The sequence below is a fragment of the Schistocerca americana genome, chromosome 7 (assembly GCF_021461395.2).
Source record: "Schistocerca americana isolate TAMUIC-IGC-003095 chromosome 7, iqSchAmer2.1, whole genome shotgun sequence".
In the NCBI taxonomy this organism is placed as follows: Eukaryota; Metazoa; Arthropoda; class Insecta; order Orthoptera; family Acrididae; genus Schistocerca; species Schistocerca americana.
Window position 1 is genome coordinate 57,419,906 of NC_060125.1, and position 20,278 is coordinate 57,440,183.

Sequence of the window (20,278 nt, forward strand, 5' to 3'; positions counted from 1 at the left end):
TGTGAAGCGTTCTTAAAAGTGATTCAACGAAGGTCCTGGCAGGTGTACATATCCAGGACTCCCTTCTCCACGTACAAAGGCTAGGGAAGAAGTTGGCATTCCACTGCCTATCATGCTGCAAGGGAATTCAGGGGAATGAATTAACGGATGTGACAGCCAGGAAGCGTGTCTTTTAAGTCAGGTGGCTCAATTTGCTGTACCCTTATTTGTAAATTCTTGCTGTTGAGGTCCATCATCCTGTTACATACAGAGTTTTAATCTGTTTCACGAAGTTGCAAATTTTACATTTTTTGTGACTTAGTGCACCCACCCACACACACACACACACACACACACACACACACACACACACACACACACACACACACACACAGAGAGAGAGAGAGAGAGAGAGAGAGAGAGAGAGAGAGAGAGAGAGACCTTTTTGATTTTGGTTTTATGTGGTTTAGTTTGATCATGAATGCCAGACTGATTCCTATGAAATGAGCATATAACCCCTTTTCTGACAGTTTAAATTTCAATCTAGGCACTGGTTCAGTCTCTAAAGATGCCATAATTGATGAGATTTTAAACCTTAATATTTCTTCTCTGCTTCATAATGGTGGGTGTGCAGTATTTTACTTTATAGATCAACTGGACATCATCTCAAGAGTCATAAGCATTGCCTTCCAGGTATGTGACAACTAGGCATCTGCTGAACAGTCAAGCTTAATATGTTTGTAGATGTTCTCTTTCCTTTTGTTAGAGTAAATTTACTGGCTGAAATATTCATGAATATCTTTAAGTTTCCATCTGAAGTTTGGCTTCACTATCTTTATTTCTTTCACCCATTTTTCTAAGTGATTCTTGGAAGATCAATACAAATATAATATAATGTGTCTCATCTGTCATTTTAAGATAGCTCACTGGGGTTACGTTGACAGGCCAAGCCCAAATGATGAAATCCTTACATCCATATTGCCAGTTTTCGAGTCTATGCAGTGTAACGAAGTACTTCCTGTCACTTTTAAATCTTTTTTTACTTATGACAATTTCTGTGCAGGATATGCAAATGGTGAGTGTTTTAAAATGGTTGTTTATCTGCATTTAAAGGAAATTATCAATATGCTCTTGCCACTGAAAAAAATTTCTTTTAAGGTTCTGCTGTTTGCTTGGATGATGATGGAGGTGGCTTTTTGTTGGAGCAGGAAGCAATAGCCACAACTAAACAATGGTTCATTCAGGGAGTATATAGTCTGGGTGTTCCACCATCAGTAGGAACATTGTGTCCAAGTTACCCTGTTCTTTTCACTAAAGTGAATGATCATCTGAACTGGCTCAAGACATACTATGACAAATACTAAAAAGAAAGTGACATTGAAGCACATGTGCCATAATTATATGTGGAAGAACTTTTAATATTCTGGATTCCACTTAATGTAAATATGCTTATGATTTGAGTTTGATCAGGGGTAGCTGTTAAACTATAGTAAAGTTTCTTACTGAAAATGTAAATATATTTTTCCAGAAGGAATTGTCAGAGTTTATTTGAGGTTAAAAAAGAAATCCTAAAACTGTGACTACTGAAAATAGCTTACTTTACATACATAATAAATGGGAGTCATCCAAAATAAAATTACTTCTTGAGATGTCAAGCCACTGCAATTGGAATACTTTATGTCCATACTTAAAGAAAAGCGAGGAGGAGACATGTAAAGGTGGTAGAAGTAATACAGAATTGCAGTTTCTTCTGTCTGTAAACAATGTAAATGTTGCTTGGATGTAATACCTATAGGCAATATAGTTTTAGCAGTATGAATTTCACATACTTCAACATTTATGAAACAGGTTAATTCAAATATTGATGTACCAGACATACGAAACTGTTATTTGGAGAAGGATACATGATATAAAGCGACAACACTGTTCTGATATGACATAATAGATCTGCTACATAATTATTACCAGGAGATAAATTAGAACATTCAAAACCTGCTAAATAATAATCATATGATTGTCACTGTCTCTGAAGCTCGTGTATTGCAGAGACACAGTTTCAACACACCTGGGTATTACAGCAAAATAGCTAGTTCCTTCAGTTTGTACTATGACTCTGAGTAAGTAATATGTAAGTCAACAATGCTCAGTTGCTACTGTCATAAAGAAGACACATTAAGTTGCAAGCAGGCACAATTAAAAGACACTTCTCACTTGTGACTCTTGTTCCAATTTAAATATTTAGTAGCCAGTTCCATTCCATCCATTCTTTTGTTTTTGCTAATATTTTTATTTTTTATGCAGTCCTTTGTGAAATATGCTCTAATGTTACCACTTAAATATTTAATTCTCTTTGTTAAGAGTGCTAATACTCCAGACATTATTTTTTGGCACATTACTATGTCACTAATAGTACAAATTTACCTGCCCAGAAAGCCAAGACCATTGAAGCACTTGCTTCTGGGATGTGGAACACGCCAGTCCCAAATCAAAGTCAACTCATGGATTAATAATGGAGGCCATTGTACCGACCAGCCTGGATGTGGCTTTTGGGTGGTTTTCCACATCCTCATGGGTAAATACCAGGCTGATTCCCACATCCCGCCTCAATTACATGACACACAAACACTTTGAGAAACCTTGTCCCATTTGAACAGGCAAAGTACACTAGTTGCTGACAGAATGCTATAATTGGTATTTGTAGGCAGTTGATCAAGATGGGGATATTTTTGTTGCAGAGGTGGTTTGAGGATGGTATGTCACTCAGTGTGTCACAGCAGAGTTTTTAAAGGATATTATAACAAAGTACCTGCTATTTACCTTAGAGCACTTCAGGAAGAAGCTGTTTCTGAAGATCTGATGTCAGCATTATGTACTTCATATTATTCTATAATGTTGTGGAATAGGATGTTGCAACAAAAATACTGTACATTCTTAACTTTTAAAAAACAATGTCTTTCCTTCCCATCCCATCCAGTAATTCTTTCCTACCTGGAGTTCTGGGTGACTTTGCCATAACTCCAATCTCCTAAACCTCACCAGGCTTTTTCCTTCATCCCTCTTCTTTCCCCCTCATCTCTTCTTCCAAGAGGAGCCACTGCCCCCAAAAGGTTGCACATTTCCTTAAATTTTATGTGCTTTTCTCCTGCTGCCGCTTATTGAGAAGATCCATCCAATTATATTAACATTAAAACTGATTGGCATGAACCAATCAACATGGGGTTCATAATTAATAATAATAATAATATCATGATATTTACCTATCTTTGAAACACTGTTGCTAAGTGCCACTATGAACTAAGTTTTCAGGTTTCTGATTATGTGCACCATTTCTAACTCCTAGTGTGTTTCCTGTTATACAGGATCTGCTGTTTATGTGTGTTGTGTCTAGACAAGACAGCCTAGACACAATGAGAGGAAGCCGAAAGGCACGCGCTAACTCACGCAGGCAAGAGATAGGTCTGAAACAGGATACGTAATGAATGCTATAAAGAAAAGTACATAGCTTCTGGAATACTTAACTTTAATCCATCATTTGTATATCGCTCTTGACGATACAAGTTAGACTCTGTAGATACATGCAATGTAATGCTAATGGCGCCTTGCTAGGTCGTAGCCATTGACTTAGCTGAAGGCTATTCTAACTATCTGCTCTGCAAATGAGCGAGGCTTCGTAAGTGTGCATCACTAGCTACGTCGTCTGTACAACTGGGGCGAGTGCTAGTACGTCTCTCTAGACCTGCCGTGTGGTGGCGCTCGGTCTGCTATCACTGAAAGTGGCGACACGCGGGTCCGACATGTACTCATGGACCGCGTCCGATTTAAAGCTACCACCTAGCAAGTGTGGTGTCTGGCGGTGACACCACAACGTGATTTGACAGATTTCATTCTTATTTCAACTTTGTGGCCAGATGCTCCTCATGTGATGACATTCATCAGATTACATAAGGGAGGGAACTCATGTGCCCCATCTGTCTGGTTTACATGTATCTCTACTATCTATAAACTAAAGCCCACTTACATTTTAACATGTATATTATAAGGACCAGTCAAAAAGTCCCCATTCAGAGGTCATACAACTTAGAACTGGTATGCCAATCAAGCAAAATTGCCATGACCATTGAGGCAGTAATCCCATTGAAGCACCAGGATGAAGATACCCATTTGGTAAAACGCCATGTCCATTGCATGAAGAAGACTGTAATAGTTTGAAGCGTTCTCCGGCGTTCTGCCAGATAAGATAGTCAAATGCCAATGATATTTTAGAGAATAACCATTCCACCATCATCAGGTAGTGCTGATGCAATGGTCTGACTGCTCTCTGCTGCTTGTATTTATTCATGGGTCCAGGTGTGATTCCACGCACTGACAGCGTGTTCAGTGGTTGGGGAAGTGGAGGCTGTGGTAGGGATTTGGGGGGGGGGGGGGGGGCAGTGTCTCTTCAGTGGCCATGGTAGAATGAGTCTTGTGTTTGCTTGCACCCTTGCTCCTTGATAGAGCTTAGTATTGGTTTCCAGGTCTTACAGAGTTGGTAACCAGTGTCCCTGTTGTCGAGGTTGTCTGTTACATGAATTTCTATGGCCTCTTTGAAGATACAATTCCAGTAGTTATTTGAGGAGGCCAGTACATCAGTCTCATCATAATTCACTGTGTGTCCAGTGTTTATGCCGTGTTCTGCTAGGGCAAATTGGTTTGGTTGCCCTAGGCAGTTGTACCATTGGTATTCTTTGCATCAACCTTCCGCCATACGCACTGTTTAGCCAATATAATATTTCCCACAGCTGTACAGAATTTTGTAATTGCTCATTTTCTTGAGGCCGACATAGTCTTTCCCCATCGCTGCTGAGGCAGACATCTTAGCTGGTGGTCAGAAGACTGTGTTGATCTTGTGTTGCTTCAGTAGTCTCCCTATTTTTGGTGACACATTGCCTGCAAAAGATAGAAACACCATGGCTTTTTTCCTCTTCTTCCATTTGTTCATCATCTTGGTCCCTACTACACTTCTGTTGTCAGAAGGCCCTTTGGATTTGGCAGTTTCCGTACCCATTCTTGTGAAACACAGTCTCCGGGTGTCTGACTGACATTAATGTATTCTGTTCGTCAGAGGTCGTATGTGCTCGTATGTGGCAGCTGTAAGCATGAAAGTAAAGTCAGTGTGAGTGGCCTTGCAATATGTGCTGTGACCTAGAAAGCCATCTGACCTGCACTGCATCAGGACATTAAGAAAGGGTAGTTGTCCAACTTTCTCAATTTCCATAGTGAACTGTATGTTATTATGAAGGGAATTTAAATATTGTTTAAATATTTGCAGTTGATCCTTTCCATGTGGTCAGATTACAAATGTATCGTCCACATATTGGAAGACACATACAGGGTTCAGTTCGGCAGTTTCCAGGGCCACTTCTACGAAGCTCTCCACAAATAGGTTGGCTACCATGGAGAGAGAGGGCTCCCCATGGCCATTCAGTCAGTCTGCTCATAGTACTGACTGTTGAAGACAGAGTACGTCGATGTTAACACGTGCCTGAAAAGTTGTCAGTTCTGCCCCACTGATTAAGCTCATAGAATCTTCCAGGGGGACTCGTGTAAATAGTGATATGACATCGCAGATGACCACGATATCAGGTTCTTGTGAAGTTCGCTCTTTCAGATGGCCAATGAAGTCCATCGAATTCCGGATGTGGCCCACAAATTTGCCCACAAAGGGTCATAGCAGATCCGCCAGATGCTCTGCCAGTGGGGATACATTGGTGCCTCTATGTTGCCAACTGTCAGTTGTATTCCATCTTTGTGCATGTTTTGAAGGCCATATATCCTCAGTGCTACAGCCAAGCACTGGCAAAATGTCTTGATGTCCATATCCTCGAGCTCGCCATTTTTCAGCAAGTTGCAGGTGCTTTGTTGTATCTTTTTAGTCAGTTCTGTTTTAATTTTCTGATATGCTGGATAATCTAGTAATTACAGCACCTTCTGTTCATAGTCGTGTGTCTCAAGAGAGAAATTAGTGTTCTCTTGTTGGCAGGGAGAAAAACTACGAGGGCAGTTCAATAAGTAATGCAACACATTTTTTTTCTGAAACAGGGGTTGTTTTATTCAGCATTGAAATACACCAGGTTATTCCCCAATCTTTTAGCTACACAACACTATTTTTCAACGTAATCTCCATTCAATGCTACGGCCTTACGCCACCTTGAAATGAGGGCCTGTATTCCTGCACGGTACCATTCCACTGGTCGATGTCGGAGCCAACGTCGTACTGCATCAATAACTTCTCCATCATCCGCGTACTGCCTCCCACGGATTGCGTCCTTCATTGGGCCAAACATATGGAAATCCGACGGTGCGAGATCGGGGCTGTAGGGTGCATGAGGAAGAACAGTCCACTGAAGTTTTGTGAGTTCCTCTCGGGTGCGAAGACTTGTGTGAGGTCTTGCGTTGTCATGAAGAAGGAGAAGTACGTTCAGATTTTTGTGCCTACGAACATGCTGAAGTCGTTTCTTCAATTTCTGAAGAGTAGCACAGTACACTTCAGAGTTGATCGTTTGACCATGGGGAAGGACATCGAACAGAATAACCCCTTCAGCTTCCCAGAAGACTGTAACCATGACTTTACCGGCTGAGGGTATGGCTTTAAACTTTTTCTTGGTAGGGGAGTGGGTGTGGCGCCACTTCATTGATTGCCGTTTTGTTTCAGGTTCGAAGTGATGAACCCATGTTTCATCGCCTGTAACAATCTTTGACAAGAAGTTGTCACCCTCAGCCACATGACGAGCAAACAATTCCGCACAGATGGTTCTCCTTTGCTCTTTATGGTGTTCGGTTAGACAACGACGAACCCAGCGGGAACAAACCTTTGAATATCCCAACTGGTGAACAATTGTGACAGCACTACCAACAGAGATGTCAAGTTGAGCACTGAGTTGTTTGATGGTGATCCGTCGATCATCTCGAACGAGTGTGTTCGCACGGTCCGCCATTGCAAGAGTCACAGCTGTGCACGGCCGGCCCGCACGCGGGAGATCAGACAGTCTTGCTTGACCTTGCGGTGATGATGACACACGCTTTGCCCAACGACTCACCGTGCTTTTGTCCACTGCCAGATCACCGTAGACATTCTGCAAGCGCCTATGAATATCTGAGATGCCATGGTTTTCCGCCAAAAGAAACTCGATCACTGCCCGTTGTTTGCAACAGCTCCGTACAGCGCTGCCACCTGTCGGAAGTCAATGAAACTATACGAGACGAAGCGGGAATGTTTGAAAATATTCCACAGGAAATTTCTGGTTTTTTCAACCAAAATTGGCAGAGAAAAAAAATGTGTTGCATTACTTATTGAACTGCCCTCGTATCTCTGTATTTTCTCTGGGGTTGTGTAGTTCTGTTATTTCCGCTCTGGAGATATTGCTTCTGGCCAGCGTCCCCCTAGAAAGATCCCTGCACTTTTCCCTTCTGATTTCTTCAGCCTTGTTGTCTGGTTGCCCTCAAATTGCCTGTTCTACTGATGATATTATTTCAGTGAATGGGAGAGTTGCAGGTGCTGGTACAAAGTTGAGGCCCTTTTGAATTACAGCTATAGCTGTGTCATCAAGTGGTTTCCCTTTGAGAATGATCATGGTACATCATATGGTCTGTGTTTCTTCTCGTGGTTTGCCAGGTAGCTGTGCAGACTTAGTGACCTACTTCTCCATGGATTTAGAGTGTATCCACTCTGCTTGGGCCTAGGTGACACCATCCACAAATTCCCAGGTGTATTCTTGGAGTGCGAAGGATAATCGTAGGTGAAGGTCAGCAGCTCCTTGGTGTTCTTGTTGAGTTGTTGTCAAGTGTAGCAAATCCTTTCCCTGACCAGAGCTAGGCTGGCTCTTCACTTGCTACAATTCACTGAAGTTGTGCATATGTGATGGACGGATTTGGCGAAAGTAGGTATGGTCCCTGTATCTTAACAAGAGGGCAAGAGTATTTCGCAGATATCCTTTCTGGTTTTGAATTTGATCCATTTTCTTCACCAGATAAGTACACATCCACCCCATAGAGGATGGTAATATGGGATCCGAGGCTTTCCTGGCATATATGCTGTTTGAAGGATTCTCGGGTGCCAGCCAGATACGATTGTTGAATGCCCATGATATTTTGGCAAATAACCATTTCACTATCACCATGTGCTGCTGATGCAGTGATCTGTCCACTGTATGCTGCTAGTATTTATTCCTTGTGGGTGCAGGTTATAGTGCTTCGAGAATTTCAGGATAAATTCTAGAAACACTTGTCTCTCCACCGTCTCAAACATTCGATATTTTAATGACAAGGGTGAGAGAGCCTTTTTGCTACACCACACGTTTGTGTGTGGAGGAAGGAGAGCTGTCACGAGGAGCCAGGAGGTGTGTCAGACGAGCGGCCCTGACAAGTGGTTACAAGCAGCACCCTATAAGGTATATCAAAAAGTCAAAGAGTGTTTGGATAATGTTCCATAGTGTGTGGTGTCATGAGGATTGTTACAGAGACAGATGAAGTGTGTGTTATATAGAGACTTTTACTTTATGTCTTGGCTCTGCATGAGGCAGAACATATGTAACTGTATGAATGTTTAGTAGATTTTGACATTTATCTTGGAACCAGTTTGCTTGCTGGAGTTTGTACAGAATAATTGTTACTTTTGGATGAGAGTCGAAAATATATTGTTGTTGAACTGACAAGAACCTATGAGTACATAATTTATTTCAAGAATATAGGGCTGGTTAATAATATTCCCCTTAACCTGATACATTTTCAGAGATGAAGTAAATGGTGAGAGGAACGTAGCTGATAACCCAAAGAAGAGGATTGGCTGCATGCACAGTGTGCAAGTCAACTAGAAGAGATGTGTGAGTCGTGCAACCCAACACTGCACTCTCTCTTGTTGTCCAAGAAAGCGTTAGAATGTGGCGACCGTGACAGGATCCGAAGAAAGCGGGAATTTTACGACAGAATTCGAGATAAGAAGATACTCAGTTGCCATAGACTCTGAGAGTAACAAGACAAGGAAACTGTTACGCAGAATTGAATTCTGCCTAAAAGAAAAAAAGGGGGGGCAATGCAGAACAGTCGTATATCAACTATACAGTATGTGCATCTACCCAGATGTACATAGGTCTTTATTCCCCTACATCTCTTGGTGGTTGTGAAATAACTTTAGGTTTCTAAACTGTAATTTTCATGTTTGTGTCTAAGTGTAATTTTATGTGTATGTTGAGGTGTGTTCGTGCAGCCTGATTGTTTGGCCTACTTTTTTCAAATAAGTTGAAGGTTGTGGGAAACATCAGAGAATGAGAAGGTCTTCAACAATAGAAGTGTATGCATATGGAAAGAGGGAAAGGTAGACCAGTACTTAGATGAGAAGTAAGAAAGGAAAAAATAGAAATGGTTGCTAAGATTGAAGAAGTGAAAGAAGATAGCCCCAAAGACAGGAAACCCTTCATACCTCCCTTCCCCAGCATCCCTACTTCGCCAGTACTTGAGAGAGAAGCCAGGGGAGGTATGATGTTAAATGTCCCCTACAGAACAGACATTCTCGCCTTCACCTTTGAAGTCCCCAAAGAAAGAACTTAGCAACTCCTATGGAAAGGCAAATAGTGAAAAATAAGTTACACTTATCTGCGACAGTTGTCTGAAATGTGTGTGTGTGTGTGTGTGTGTGTGTGTGTGTGTGTGTGTGTGTGTGTGTGTTAGTTATGTTTGTACCTACACTACTCACCCTTTCCAAAAGTGATTCAGACCCTCCCATTTACCTTACATCTCACAAAAGGTATAAAATTATTCTATAAAAATAGAAAATTATACACTACAATAACATAATAGTTTAGCACTCTCTGTACCAGGCCTATTTTATGCACCCGTCCCTAGAAACCGGGCAATTTTACCAATATTAAAAAAATTACTGCATCAAATCTACTGTTTGGATTGTGGCAAATTTGGTACCATCTTGAAGCTGCACATTTCTACTTTAATTCTGAGTGAAAGAAACTACTTTACAATGCACAGCTTTAAGGTACAGTTATAGAAATCACTTAGATGTTTTAAGAATTTAGAAAAAGTCATACGAATAAGGGAATACAATTGTGATTTATTTTTAACCAAAATTGTGGCACTACATTACATGTTTCTGATAGTATACAGTATTACATATAAATTTCACACAGAATCATATTGTTTTTTAGTGTGGAAAATTTTAAAGCAAGGTTCCAGGCAGAGTGCAACGCCACACTGTTCACATTCGTATCGTGTCTCTTTGCGAGAAGCCTTGCCACTCTGTTTCTTGCTCCTGGAACTGCACACGTGACACACACGAGCAGCATACTTCTTAGTAGTTGCAGGTATGTGCTGCAAAAAATGTCTCTTTGTTAGCCGACCTACAGTTCCTTCATTTCTTGGAATGAATTCAAGTGTGTCGTCTTCAACAAGCTGAACTGCAAGCACTGTTATAAAGTCTGTTATTGTAATTTTCTTCCTGTGCACTGCATTGTACAGCCAAAATGCATTTGATACTCCCATAAGCAGCAAATGGAAATATAATTTTCGCCACCATTTCACAGTTCTGTGCTGGAACGGATTGTACTGCAGGCGTTGGTCTCCAATATCCACTCCAATTTTATTGAGGTTGTAATCAAGTACCTGAAGTGGTTTCAATACTACAGACCCATTTCTCTTAGTATGCGTACCAAATGTTGCTTGATGCCTTGTAGACAATGTATACACATCTCTCTTATCTTTCCACTTCATTGCCAATACATTATCTTTACGCCGAAAAGACATTTCGCCCTTTTTCAGCTTAGCAGATACTAAATCTTTAGGCAATCCTTTCCTGGATTTGTTCACAGTACCAACAGCTCCAGTGCCTTTCTCTGCCAGTTGCTGAAATAGCTCTGGACTGGAATAAAATCGATCTAAATACACAGTGTGGCCTTTGTTCAGCAAGCTGCTGTCAGACAACAATCGCAAAATAACCGCAGACGAAGAATTGTCAACAATATGCTTACCAGCATAAACTTCAAAATTTACAACATAGCCACTACTGGCTTCAGCAACAGCATATACTTTCAGTCCATACTTATGAGGCTTATTTTGCATGTAAACACGGAAACTCACACGACCTCGAAATGGGCAAATTCCTTCATCAATTGTCACTTTTTCTGAGGGACGATATGCCTGGATACATCGCTCCTTCAAATTATTATAATATGGCAAAACTTTGTAAAGTGGATGAAATCCATCTTCGCCTGGTTTTTTCTGATTTGAATTGTCAACAAGATGCAAGCATGACAGTATCTGAGTGAAACGCAAACGGCTCATGACATGGGGACAAAAGTTACAACTAAGAACAGGATTAGTGCTCCAATGGTCCGCAATTTTTGGCTTTTTCGAAACACACATGTGGAAAATAATACCCAAGAAACGCCTCATCTCACTTATAGTCACTGGCTTCCACGAACTCAAAACTGAATGGGGCTTCAGATTATTTCCTCTTCTTTTCTTCTGTATTGTCTGTGATGCATACAAATTTGTCTGTCTCTTGAGTTCATTTACGTCACTGTCAGTAAGGAACACTTTACTGCAATCCAGTACAGAACTCGACTCATCAATATCCACTAGTATCTGCCTGGGTGTCGTGTTGACAGGCAGAGGTCGGTAGGTGTCAACTGCAGTCCACTCACTGTCTTTCGGATACGGCACAGCTGCTGGATTTGAAGCAACACCTTCAACATCATTCTCGTCTTCATCTGAAGACAAACTGTCATCAATCTCGTCTTCTAAAAAGAATATCACATTATGTGTAACTACATACATCGTTTACACATGTTCAACAGATATGTGCGTACTGCACAATTACGTGGAAAATTCGGAAATACGTACCTTCAAACACACCATTGCATTCAGAATCGTCTGAATCACTCTCTACATTATCCAGAGTGTCGCTATGATTGATCAAATCCGCAATTTCTGCGTCTGATAAACCGCGCCGAAACATGATGACAAACAACTGAATGATATACAGACTGAGAACGCAAAGATAAGTTTTAACATGAATTACAGCGCTGCCGTGACATCTATGGACGCATTTTGTTAATAAACATCTGAAAAACGTATAGCGCTGGCCAAACCCGTAGAAATAACGTTGCAGTGTTTTGAATGAAATTAAATGTAGCGGCCCGTAAATTTTACGGGCTTGGTGATTTTCGCGCGATCCCAGGCCCGTAAATTTTACGGGCTTGGCGCTTAGAGTGTTAGACATTCAGTTTATACTATTTTACATACACACACAAAGTACTTCGATCAGTTTTTGACATCTAGATGTTACTTTGCTTGAATAGTACCATGATATTACCTTTATACTAGTACTATTTTCTATTTGTTTCATTCTATGTTTAGAGATCACTGTTCATTCGTGATTCTCTTAAATTAGTCATTATCTTGTAGTCATATTTGGTCACTTAAGTACTAACATGATAGGATAGTTTAAGAGGTTATGAACAGATTACAGAATAGTTGAAGATTTGAAGGGAATTCAGTGTAAGGAAACTAATGTGGAAGTAACATCGAAAACAACTCAGGAACCAACGGTTGTCACTCCGCTCGTTAAAACAGATTGTTAACGTCCCTGGGGAACATATGTGACCCCGTCTGGATCCCATGGATCTGATATTAACCTCACTCATTGGCGTACGGACCAGTACTTCTTGTTAAATTGTATGTGAAAGTCTCCCCACTCACTCATTGGCTTACGGACCAGTACTTCTTGTTAAATTGTATGTGAAAGTCTCCCCACAACAAAACTGTCACCATTTTACTACATAACACAGCGTTAGGTAAAGTTATTCTGTTTTCAATTTTGTCATGGCCAAGTTTGAATTTATCGCACAAGTCATCTATTACCTCATTAGTATTATTAAGTTTGGAGAAAGCAACAGTCACAACACTTCCGGAGATTATACTCTCGGTAATTTCTCAATCTATAATTAGCTCAAATGGTTCCGCCAGACTACTTACATTTATGGTGTCAGAGGTTGCTAGCTTATCTTTAAAATTTCTCTCCACGTTATTGACTCGAGTGTTGACACCTGCAGTTTACAATTGGACAATAGGGATCATCTTATTCTGCCTTTCTACGCTGTCGTTTAAGGTATGTAGTCTTTGTTTCACTGCATTGAATGTAACATTTCACACACTCTGAAATGACCCTAATTTTTCATTAAATCCAGACTCTATATTGTTACACTTATCTTCAATATCACATTCTAATTTCTAGGTCAACATCTGAAATTGATCATCCTGCTATTGGTTAAAATCTGTAAACATCTGATTCATTTGGACAATTAAAGAATAACTTGATTCATTCTTTAAATCTAATCATAATTTTTTCACTTCATCATTTAATACATCCGACAAAATTTAAAGCTTGACCCTGTGCTTCTAACTTTTCACTTAGAGTGGCTGTATTACCCTATTGGTCATCCAACTTAGCAGCATGGTTATCTAATCTAGCATTTAATTCTTGTCTTAAAGAAGCTGAATCTGCTCTCCGTTCTTGTCTCTGGTTATCTGATTTAAGGCTTAGTGCTTTAATTACAGTTGCTATCTCAGTGCAGTCTGGCATTTCCTTTATTACAGTCATTACCATGGCTGGCTCTAAAGTTTTCCCAACTTTCTGAATATTATCCATTTCTCTATTTTTCTTCGATCTAGTAATCATCTAACCTAAAATATAATATTGTGTACAATAACTACACCCACAGTTTATTGTCCCCAGTTCTTTTAACTTTACCAAACAGTTATCGGTGTTTGCTCATCCATCGTAGGGGTCTAGGCTGCATTGGTAAGCATGTGAAGAATCAGCACCAGTGAACACGAATGGTGGTTGCAATGCGTTGACGAGCAGGCACGAAGTCAGCAACAGTGAACGGCAGTTGCAGATGGCGAATGCGGTTGGTTACTGTGTCAGCGTCGTTGGCAAGATACTGCATTGACGTCGGGGCTGGTTACTGCATCAGCATCGGCTGGTTACTGCATTGGCTGGATACTGCTACGTCGGCAGCAGCTGGGTCGACGTATGTGTGAGATTTGCATACTTCCCCACACCAAATCATCTTAGTCGGACTATTCTCTGAGTCTTCCTTTGTTCGGTGCTTGTTAACTTTTCCACCCTTTTTTCTTATAGTAAGAATCCAATTCTGTGTAACAGTTTCCTTGTCTTGTTACTCTCAGTTGCTATGGCAACTCCGTATCTTCTTATCTCGAATTTTATTGTAAAATTCCCACTTTCTTCGGGTCCTGTCATGGTCGCCACATTTTAATGCTTTCTTGGACGACAAGAGACAGTGCAGTGTTGGGCTGCACGACTCGTACATCTCTTCCAGTTGACTTACACATTGTGCATGCAGCCGATCCTCTTCTTTTGATTATCAGCTACATTACTCTCACCATTTAATTCATCTCCGAAGACTGTATCAGGTTAAGGGGAATATTATTAACCAGCTCTATTTTCTTGAAATAAATTATGTACTTGTAGGCTCTTGTCAGTTCAGCAACAATATATTTTCAACTCTCGTCCCAAAGTAACAATTATTCTGTACAAACTCCAGAACCCAACAGGTTCCAAGATAAATCTCAGACTCTACTAAACATTCATACAGTTACATAAAGTAAGAGTCTCTATATAACGCACGCTTCATCTGTCTCTGCAACAATGCTCATGACACCACACACCAAGGAACGTTATCCAAACACTCTTTGACTTTTTGATATAACTTCTGGGGCACTGCTTGTAACCACTTGTTGGGGCTGCTTGTCTGACACAGATCCTGGCTCTTCATGACAGCTGTCCTTCCTGCACACACAGACATGTGTGGTGCAGTAAAAAGGCTCTCTCACCCAGGTCATTAAAATATTGGCTGTTTGAGACAGTGGAGAGCCAAGTGTTTCTAGAAATTACCCCGAAATTCTCGAAGCACTACATGTCCCTCCCCTTAGCTCAACACACAATATTTCACACATATTCATAATGAACATTAATATCTATCACAACACTAATTTATGTTTCAATCAGTATACAACATATGTCATTTAGTTCAAAATGGTTCAAATGGCTCTGAGCACTATGGGACTCAACTGCTGAGGTCATTAGTCCCCTAGAACTTAGAACTAGTTAAACCTAACTAACCTAAGGACATCACAAACATCCATGCCCGAGGCAGGATTCGAACCTGCGACCGTAGTGGTCTGGCGGTTCCAGACTGCAGCGCCTTTAACCGCACGACCACTTCGGCCGGCTGTCATTTAGTCCTTGTATACTTAATACCTGTATGTAGTGCAAATTTTTACAAGTGGGTAGAGCAGTTCAAAAATGGTCGCATCTCAGTGACGGACAAACACCGTTCTGGCTGACCAGTTGCAGTTTCAACTCCCTCACTTGAAAGTCGAATTGTAATTTTAAATACCAGTGTGACAATAGTGAGAGGAATATAAACACCGGACAAAGATACGTTCCAGGTTTAATGACACAAACTGAAAAAAATCACTGCATAGTACCAGAAGCAAAGGGAGCAAGTGAAGTGCTTAGTATATTACAGGAAGGGGAACTATTACATTTAAAGCCAACTGTTAGAATACTTCACCAAAATGTTCAATACATAAACAATAAAACAGAGGAACTAGAGGTAATATTACAGGAGTATAGGCCAAACATTCTAGTAGTTACAGAACATGGGCTAAAAGAAAATCACATAGGAATGTACAACTTGAAGAATTATGTGAAAGTAGCCAGTTTTTGCAGAACTTCCTATAAAGGTGGTGGGGTTGCTATTTTTTCTAACTATAAATCAACTAAAGCCATAAATATAACAAAATATGCTATAGAATTGAGCTTTGAAGCTACAGCACTGGAAACTAAAATTGCTGGGAATTTATGTTGTGTATTAGGTTTGTATCGATCACCAAATGGTATAATTAAAACCTTCTTTGAACAGCTGGAAGATATAATCCAACACCTCTCAAAAACATATGCTTATTTGATCATTATAGGAGATCTGAACATAGACACGAGTAAAAATACAGACAATACTAAGACCCTACTGGACTTATTGTGCATATACAATCTAAAAATAAAAATAGATAAACCAACCAGAGTAACAAAGCATAGTGAAACTATTATTGATCATGTAATAACAAATATTCCTACATGCTATTGTGACACACAGGTAATAAACTCCACATTAGCAGACCATTTTGCAATCATGATAGACATAAATATAAAGACTAGTGATTCAGTGCAGAAGATATGGGAAATGAGAAGACAGAACTACCCACATAACATAAATCTGCTAAAAAAGATGTTAGAGGCAGAAAACTGGGAAACAATATATGCAGCTAAAGATGCAAACACCAAATGGAACCAGTTTTATTCTTTATTCAATTATTATTATGATGTTACATGTCCTGTTAGTAAAAGGCTTGTCAAACAGCAACAAAAAAAGAAAAGCTGGGTGACTGGAGAAGTAATCCATGCCAGAAATAATCTGAGAGTGTATTATGACCTCTCCAAACAAAAAAATAATGAGGCCTACAACACACTGTATAAAATAAAAAAGAAAGAGTACTGTAGTTTTATCAGAGAAACTAAAGCATCATTCATCAGGATGTCTATAGATAAGGGAAAGAACTACTCAAAAGGTTTATGGTCGTTCATTAATGGAGAGAGAGGAAAAGTAACAAATCGGGCAGAGGACATCTGCCCACTGATGAGTGGGAAAAGCAACGCAAACCCTCTAGAAGTAGCCAATACTTTTAACAGATATTATATTACTGTAGCAGACGAATTAATAAGTCAAAATAAAACAAATGCAGTAAGTAAATTGTTAAACCCCCCACATACAAATCATACTATGGTTTTCATACCTACAACAGATGCAGAAGTGTCAAACCTAATAAAACAACTTACAATTAAACATTCTTCTGGCTTGGATGGTGTCACATCACATCTCATAAAGGAATGCAGAGAATGTATATTAAAACCATTGACACACATGCTGAATGCTGCGATAGAAGAAGGTATATTTCCAGATTCACTGAAAGTAAGTAAAGTGAAGCCAATATTTAAGAAAGGGAACAGGGATGAATTAGGAAATTACAGGCCAATATCATTGATCTCAACATTTGCTAAAATCTATGAAATGATAATAAAGAATAGAATTGTAAGTTTTATAACAAAGTACAGTATACTGCATTCATCACAACATGGTTTCAGAGAAGGGAAGTCAACAAAAACAGCATCAACAGATATAATTGAGCACATTCTTAATTTACTTGACAGGCAACAAAAGACTTGTGGGATTTTTATGGACCTATCTAAGGCATTTGATTGTGTGAACCACTCAAAATTAATGATGAAATTATATCAGTATGGAATTAGAGGAAAATGCTATGACATACTTAAATCATACATTACAAATAGGAAACAATGCACAGAAATCAGACATACTAGTGGGGGAAACATAACAAACTACATATCAGAATTACAAACAGTTAAACACGGTGTGCCGCAAGGGTCTGTGCTTGGGCCAATACTATTTATACTCTACGTTAATGACTTCCCTAACTATATAAATCAGAAACTTATAATGTATGCTGATGACACAACAATCATTTGCACAGCTGACACAAAGGAGGAGCTTGAGAAGGAAGCACTCCTGACTATTGAAAATGCAAATAAATATTTAACACAAAACAACCTGTTTATGAATCAGTCTAAAACAATGAATGTAGTATTTCAGACCAAGCATAGTGAAAATTATAATATAAATGTTAATATAAATGGAAACACTATTAAAGAAGTAACCAGCACAAATTTTCTAGGAACTATAATAGACAAACATTTGGCATGGGGGGAGCACATAGATGCACTGTGTAAAAAGATAAACAAACAGATTTTCATCATGCATAAAACAGCTAAGACTGTGGATGATAAAGTCCTCAGATCAATGTATTATGGACTTGTCTTCCCACATTTGTCTTATTCGGTTCATATATGGGGAAATGCACAAGCTGGCTACCTAAAAAGAATATTCACAATTCAGAAAAGGGCAGTGAGATGCATTGCAAAAATACCACCAAGACAGACCTGTAGGCAAGCTTTTGCACACTATAATATTATGACAGTATATTCACTGTATATATACCAAAGCATAATGGTGGTAAGGTCAAGTGATAAACACCTCCTAAATAAAGATGTACACAAACACGGTACAAGAGGAAATGAAAATTACTACATGATAAACAGAAATCTAAAACTGTCTATGACTGCCCCAGAAGAAGCAGGCAAAAGGTTTTTTAATAAACTCCCCAAAATCATTAAAAAAGAAACAGATCTAAAATGTTTTAAAAATCATTTGAAACTATATCTCACAGAGAAATGTATATACAGTTTGAGTGAATACTAAGATGTGTTTAAACATATCATTACTGAAATGTACCTGTAAAAATTATCATTTCTGTATGTTTTTTTGATTTGTGTGTACATATAATGTGAAACATGTAAAACCTTTGTATGATTATGGACTATTTCTGTTTAATCATTTGTTTCATTTATATATATATTGAAATCAAGTTTGATGTTAATAGGCTATTGTATGACACACCCAATACTCTCAGCTGGATTTTCAGCTGGAGTCCATGGGCAAAGAATAAATAAATAAATAAATAAATGACATTATTTGTGCCGGCCGCCATGTGACTGCGGAAATGATAGTTGATAAGTTTCAAGTTAGTGCTGGTACAATTCATAACATTATCTGTAACAAGCTGAAGTACTGCAAAATATGTTCAAGTTGGCTCCCAAAGGAGTTGATGTGGCTGCACAAGGAAACAAGGTTGAGAGTGTGCACAGAGCTAAAGGAATACTATGAAAGAGAAAGTGAGCACTTCCTCAAAAAAATTTTAACTTGTGATGAAACTTGGGTTCACTATTATGAGGCAGAATCAAAAAGACAAAGCATGAGTGGAAGCACATCAAATCACTTATCAAGAAAAAATTCAAAACCCAACCATCAGCAGGAAAATTTATGTTGACAGTATTTTAGGATGTTGGAGGTCCAGTTTACTGTGATCATCTCAAAGAGCAGCATAGAATGAATTCGGATTTGTTTCTAAACAAGGTGAAGCCAGCCATAGAGAGAGATGTCGTGGATCTGAGAGGAGAGGTGTGAGTCTCCAGCAAGACGCATTTCCTGATATTGCTCAATTAGCACATGAAACCATCGACAAAAAGTGGTGGGAAGTGCTGCCTCGTCCCCCTTAGTCCTGATTGAGCACCTCGTAATTTCCATTTGTTTGGTGCACTGAAAAAGGCATTATGTGGGAAGAGGTTCCAGGACAATGAGGACGTGAAAAAGTTTATGGTAAATGGGTTCAAACATCAAAATAAAGAGTTCTTTGCAGCTGGAATAAAAAAGTTTGTAGCCTTTTGGAAGAAGTGCATAAATCTTCAAGGGTATCATGTTGAAAAGCAAAAAAAGTATTGTTTTGTAAAAATGAACACTTTTTCCTCCAGACAAATTTGTCTCTTTAATTATTGAATGACCCTTGTAATATGGTAGGATGTGTGATGTAATAAAATAAAAGTGATATTATTCAATGGAAAAGTTGGAATTTGAGGTTTCGTTTACTGTTCTATCAATCACAATTGGCGTAAGAATCATGGATTGACCATTGTCATAAGATATTGCATTATGGAATGTGAATAGTCTTTACTTGCAGTTTCGCGTGGCTTGAGGTAGTCACAGCTAGCGTGCTATTGATTAAGAAATTGAATTATTGTATTTCTAATTACTTCATGAGCGTAAATACGATCATACCCGATTGTGAAGTTATTGTTATGACAAAACAATTTCCTAAGGGACCAGAAAGTTCTTAAGGACGCAAAAACAACTGTAACATCACACAAAACGGGAATTCAGTATTAAAGCTGATGCAAGAAGACGATAAAAAATTTTATTTAATGTAACACGTGCATTGGACTGCTGAACTTGGTGTCTGTAATCTTATTAAAATACACAATTAAAATTAAAATAATACTGAGGAGGTGATAGGAATGAGCACTGCTAAATGATTCAGTATTTCCAGAACAAATATTTATTATAACTAAAACATTTATCGTACCTTATGCTTAGTACAACAATGACGGTAGATTTTTATGTCCGTTTCATTTCCATTGAGCGCTCTTTTATACAGCCATTGTCCTCTTGAGTGGCCCGTGCGTCATCACGATAAGTTCTAACAG

General features: G+C 39.2%; 2 protein-coding genes across 2 annotated transcripts in view; one reads left to right on the top strand and one right to left on the bottom strand.

Moving 5' to 3' along the window:
• LOC124622697 (clotting factor C-like) overlaps positions 1-1,343 on the top strand; it is a 66,263-nt gene extending 64,920 nt beyond the window's left edge. Inside the window, exons 3-4 of the mRNA XM_047148487.1 lie at positions 898-1,054; positions 1,138-1,343. Of these exons, the coding sequence (XP_047004443.1) occupies positions 898-1,054; positions 1,138-1,343 (363 nt within the window). The remainder of the gene's footprint in view (positions 1-897; positions 1,055-1,137) is intronic.
• An 8,800-nt stretch (positions 1,344-10,143) lies between these two features.
• LOC124622698 (piggyBac transposable element-derived protein 4-like) lies at positions 10,144-11,796 on the bottom strand. The gene has a single exon (XM_047148488.1). It carries the CDS (start codon positions 11,794-11,796, stop codon positions 10,144-10,146), a length of 1,653 nt encoding a protein of 550 aa, XP_047004444.1.
• Between the last annotated feature and the right edge of the window lie 8,482 nt (positions 11,797-20,278).

Bases quoted from the DNA above. Each gene is read 5' to 3' on its own strand.
- LOC124622698 (XM_047148488.1), bottom strand. From the start codon at position 11,796: ATGTATGTAGTTACACATAATGTGATATTCTTTTTAGAAGACGAGATT.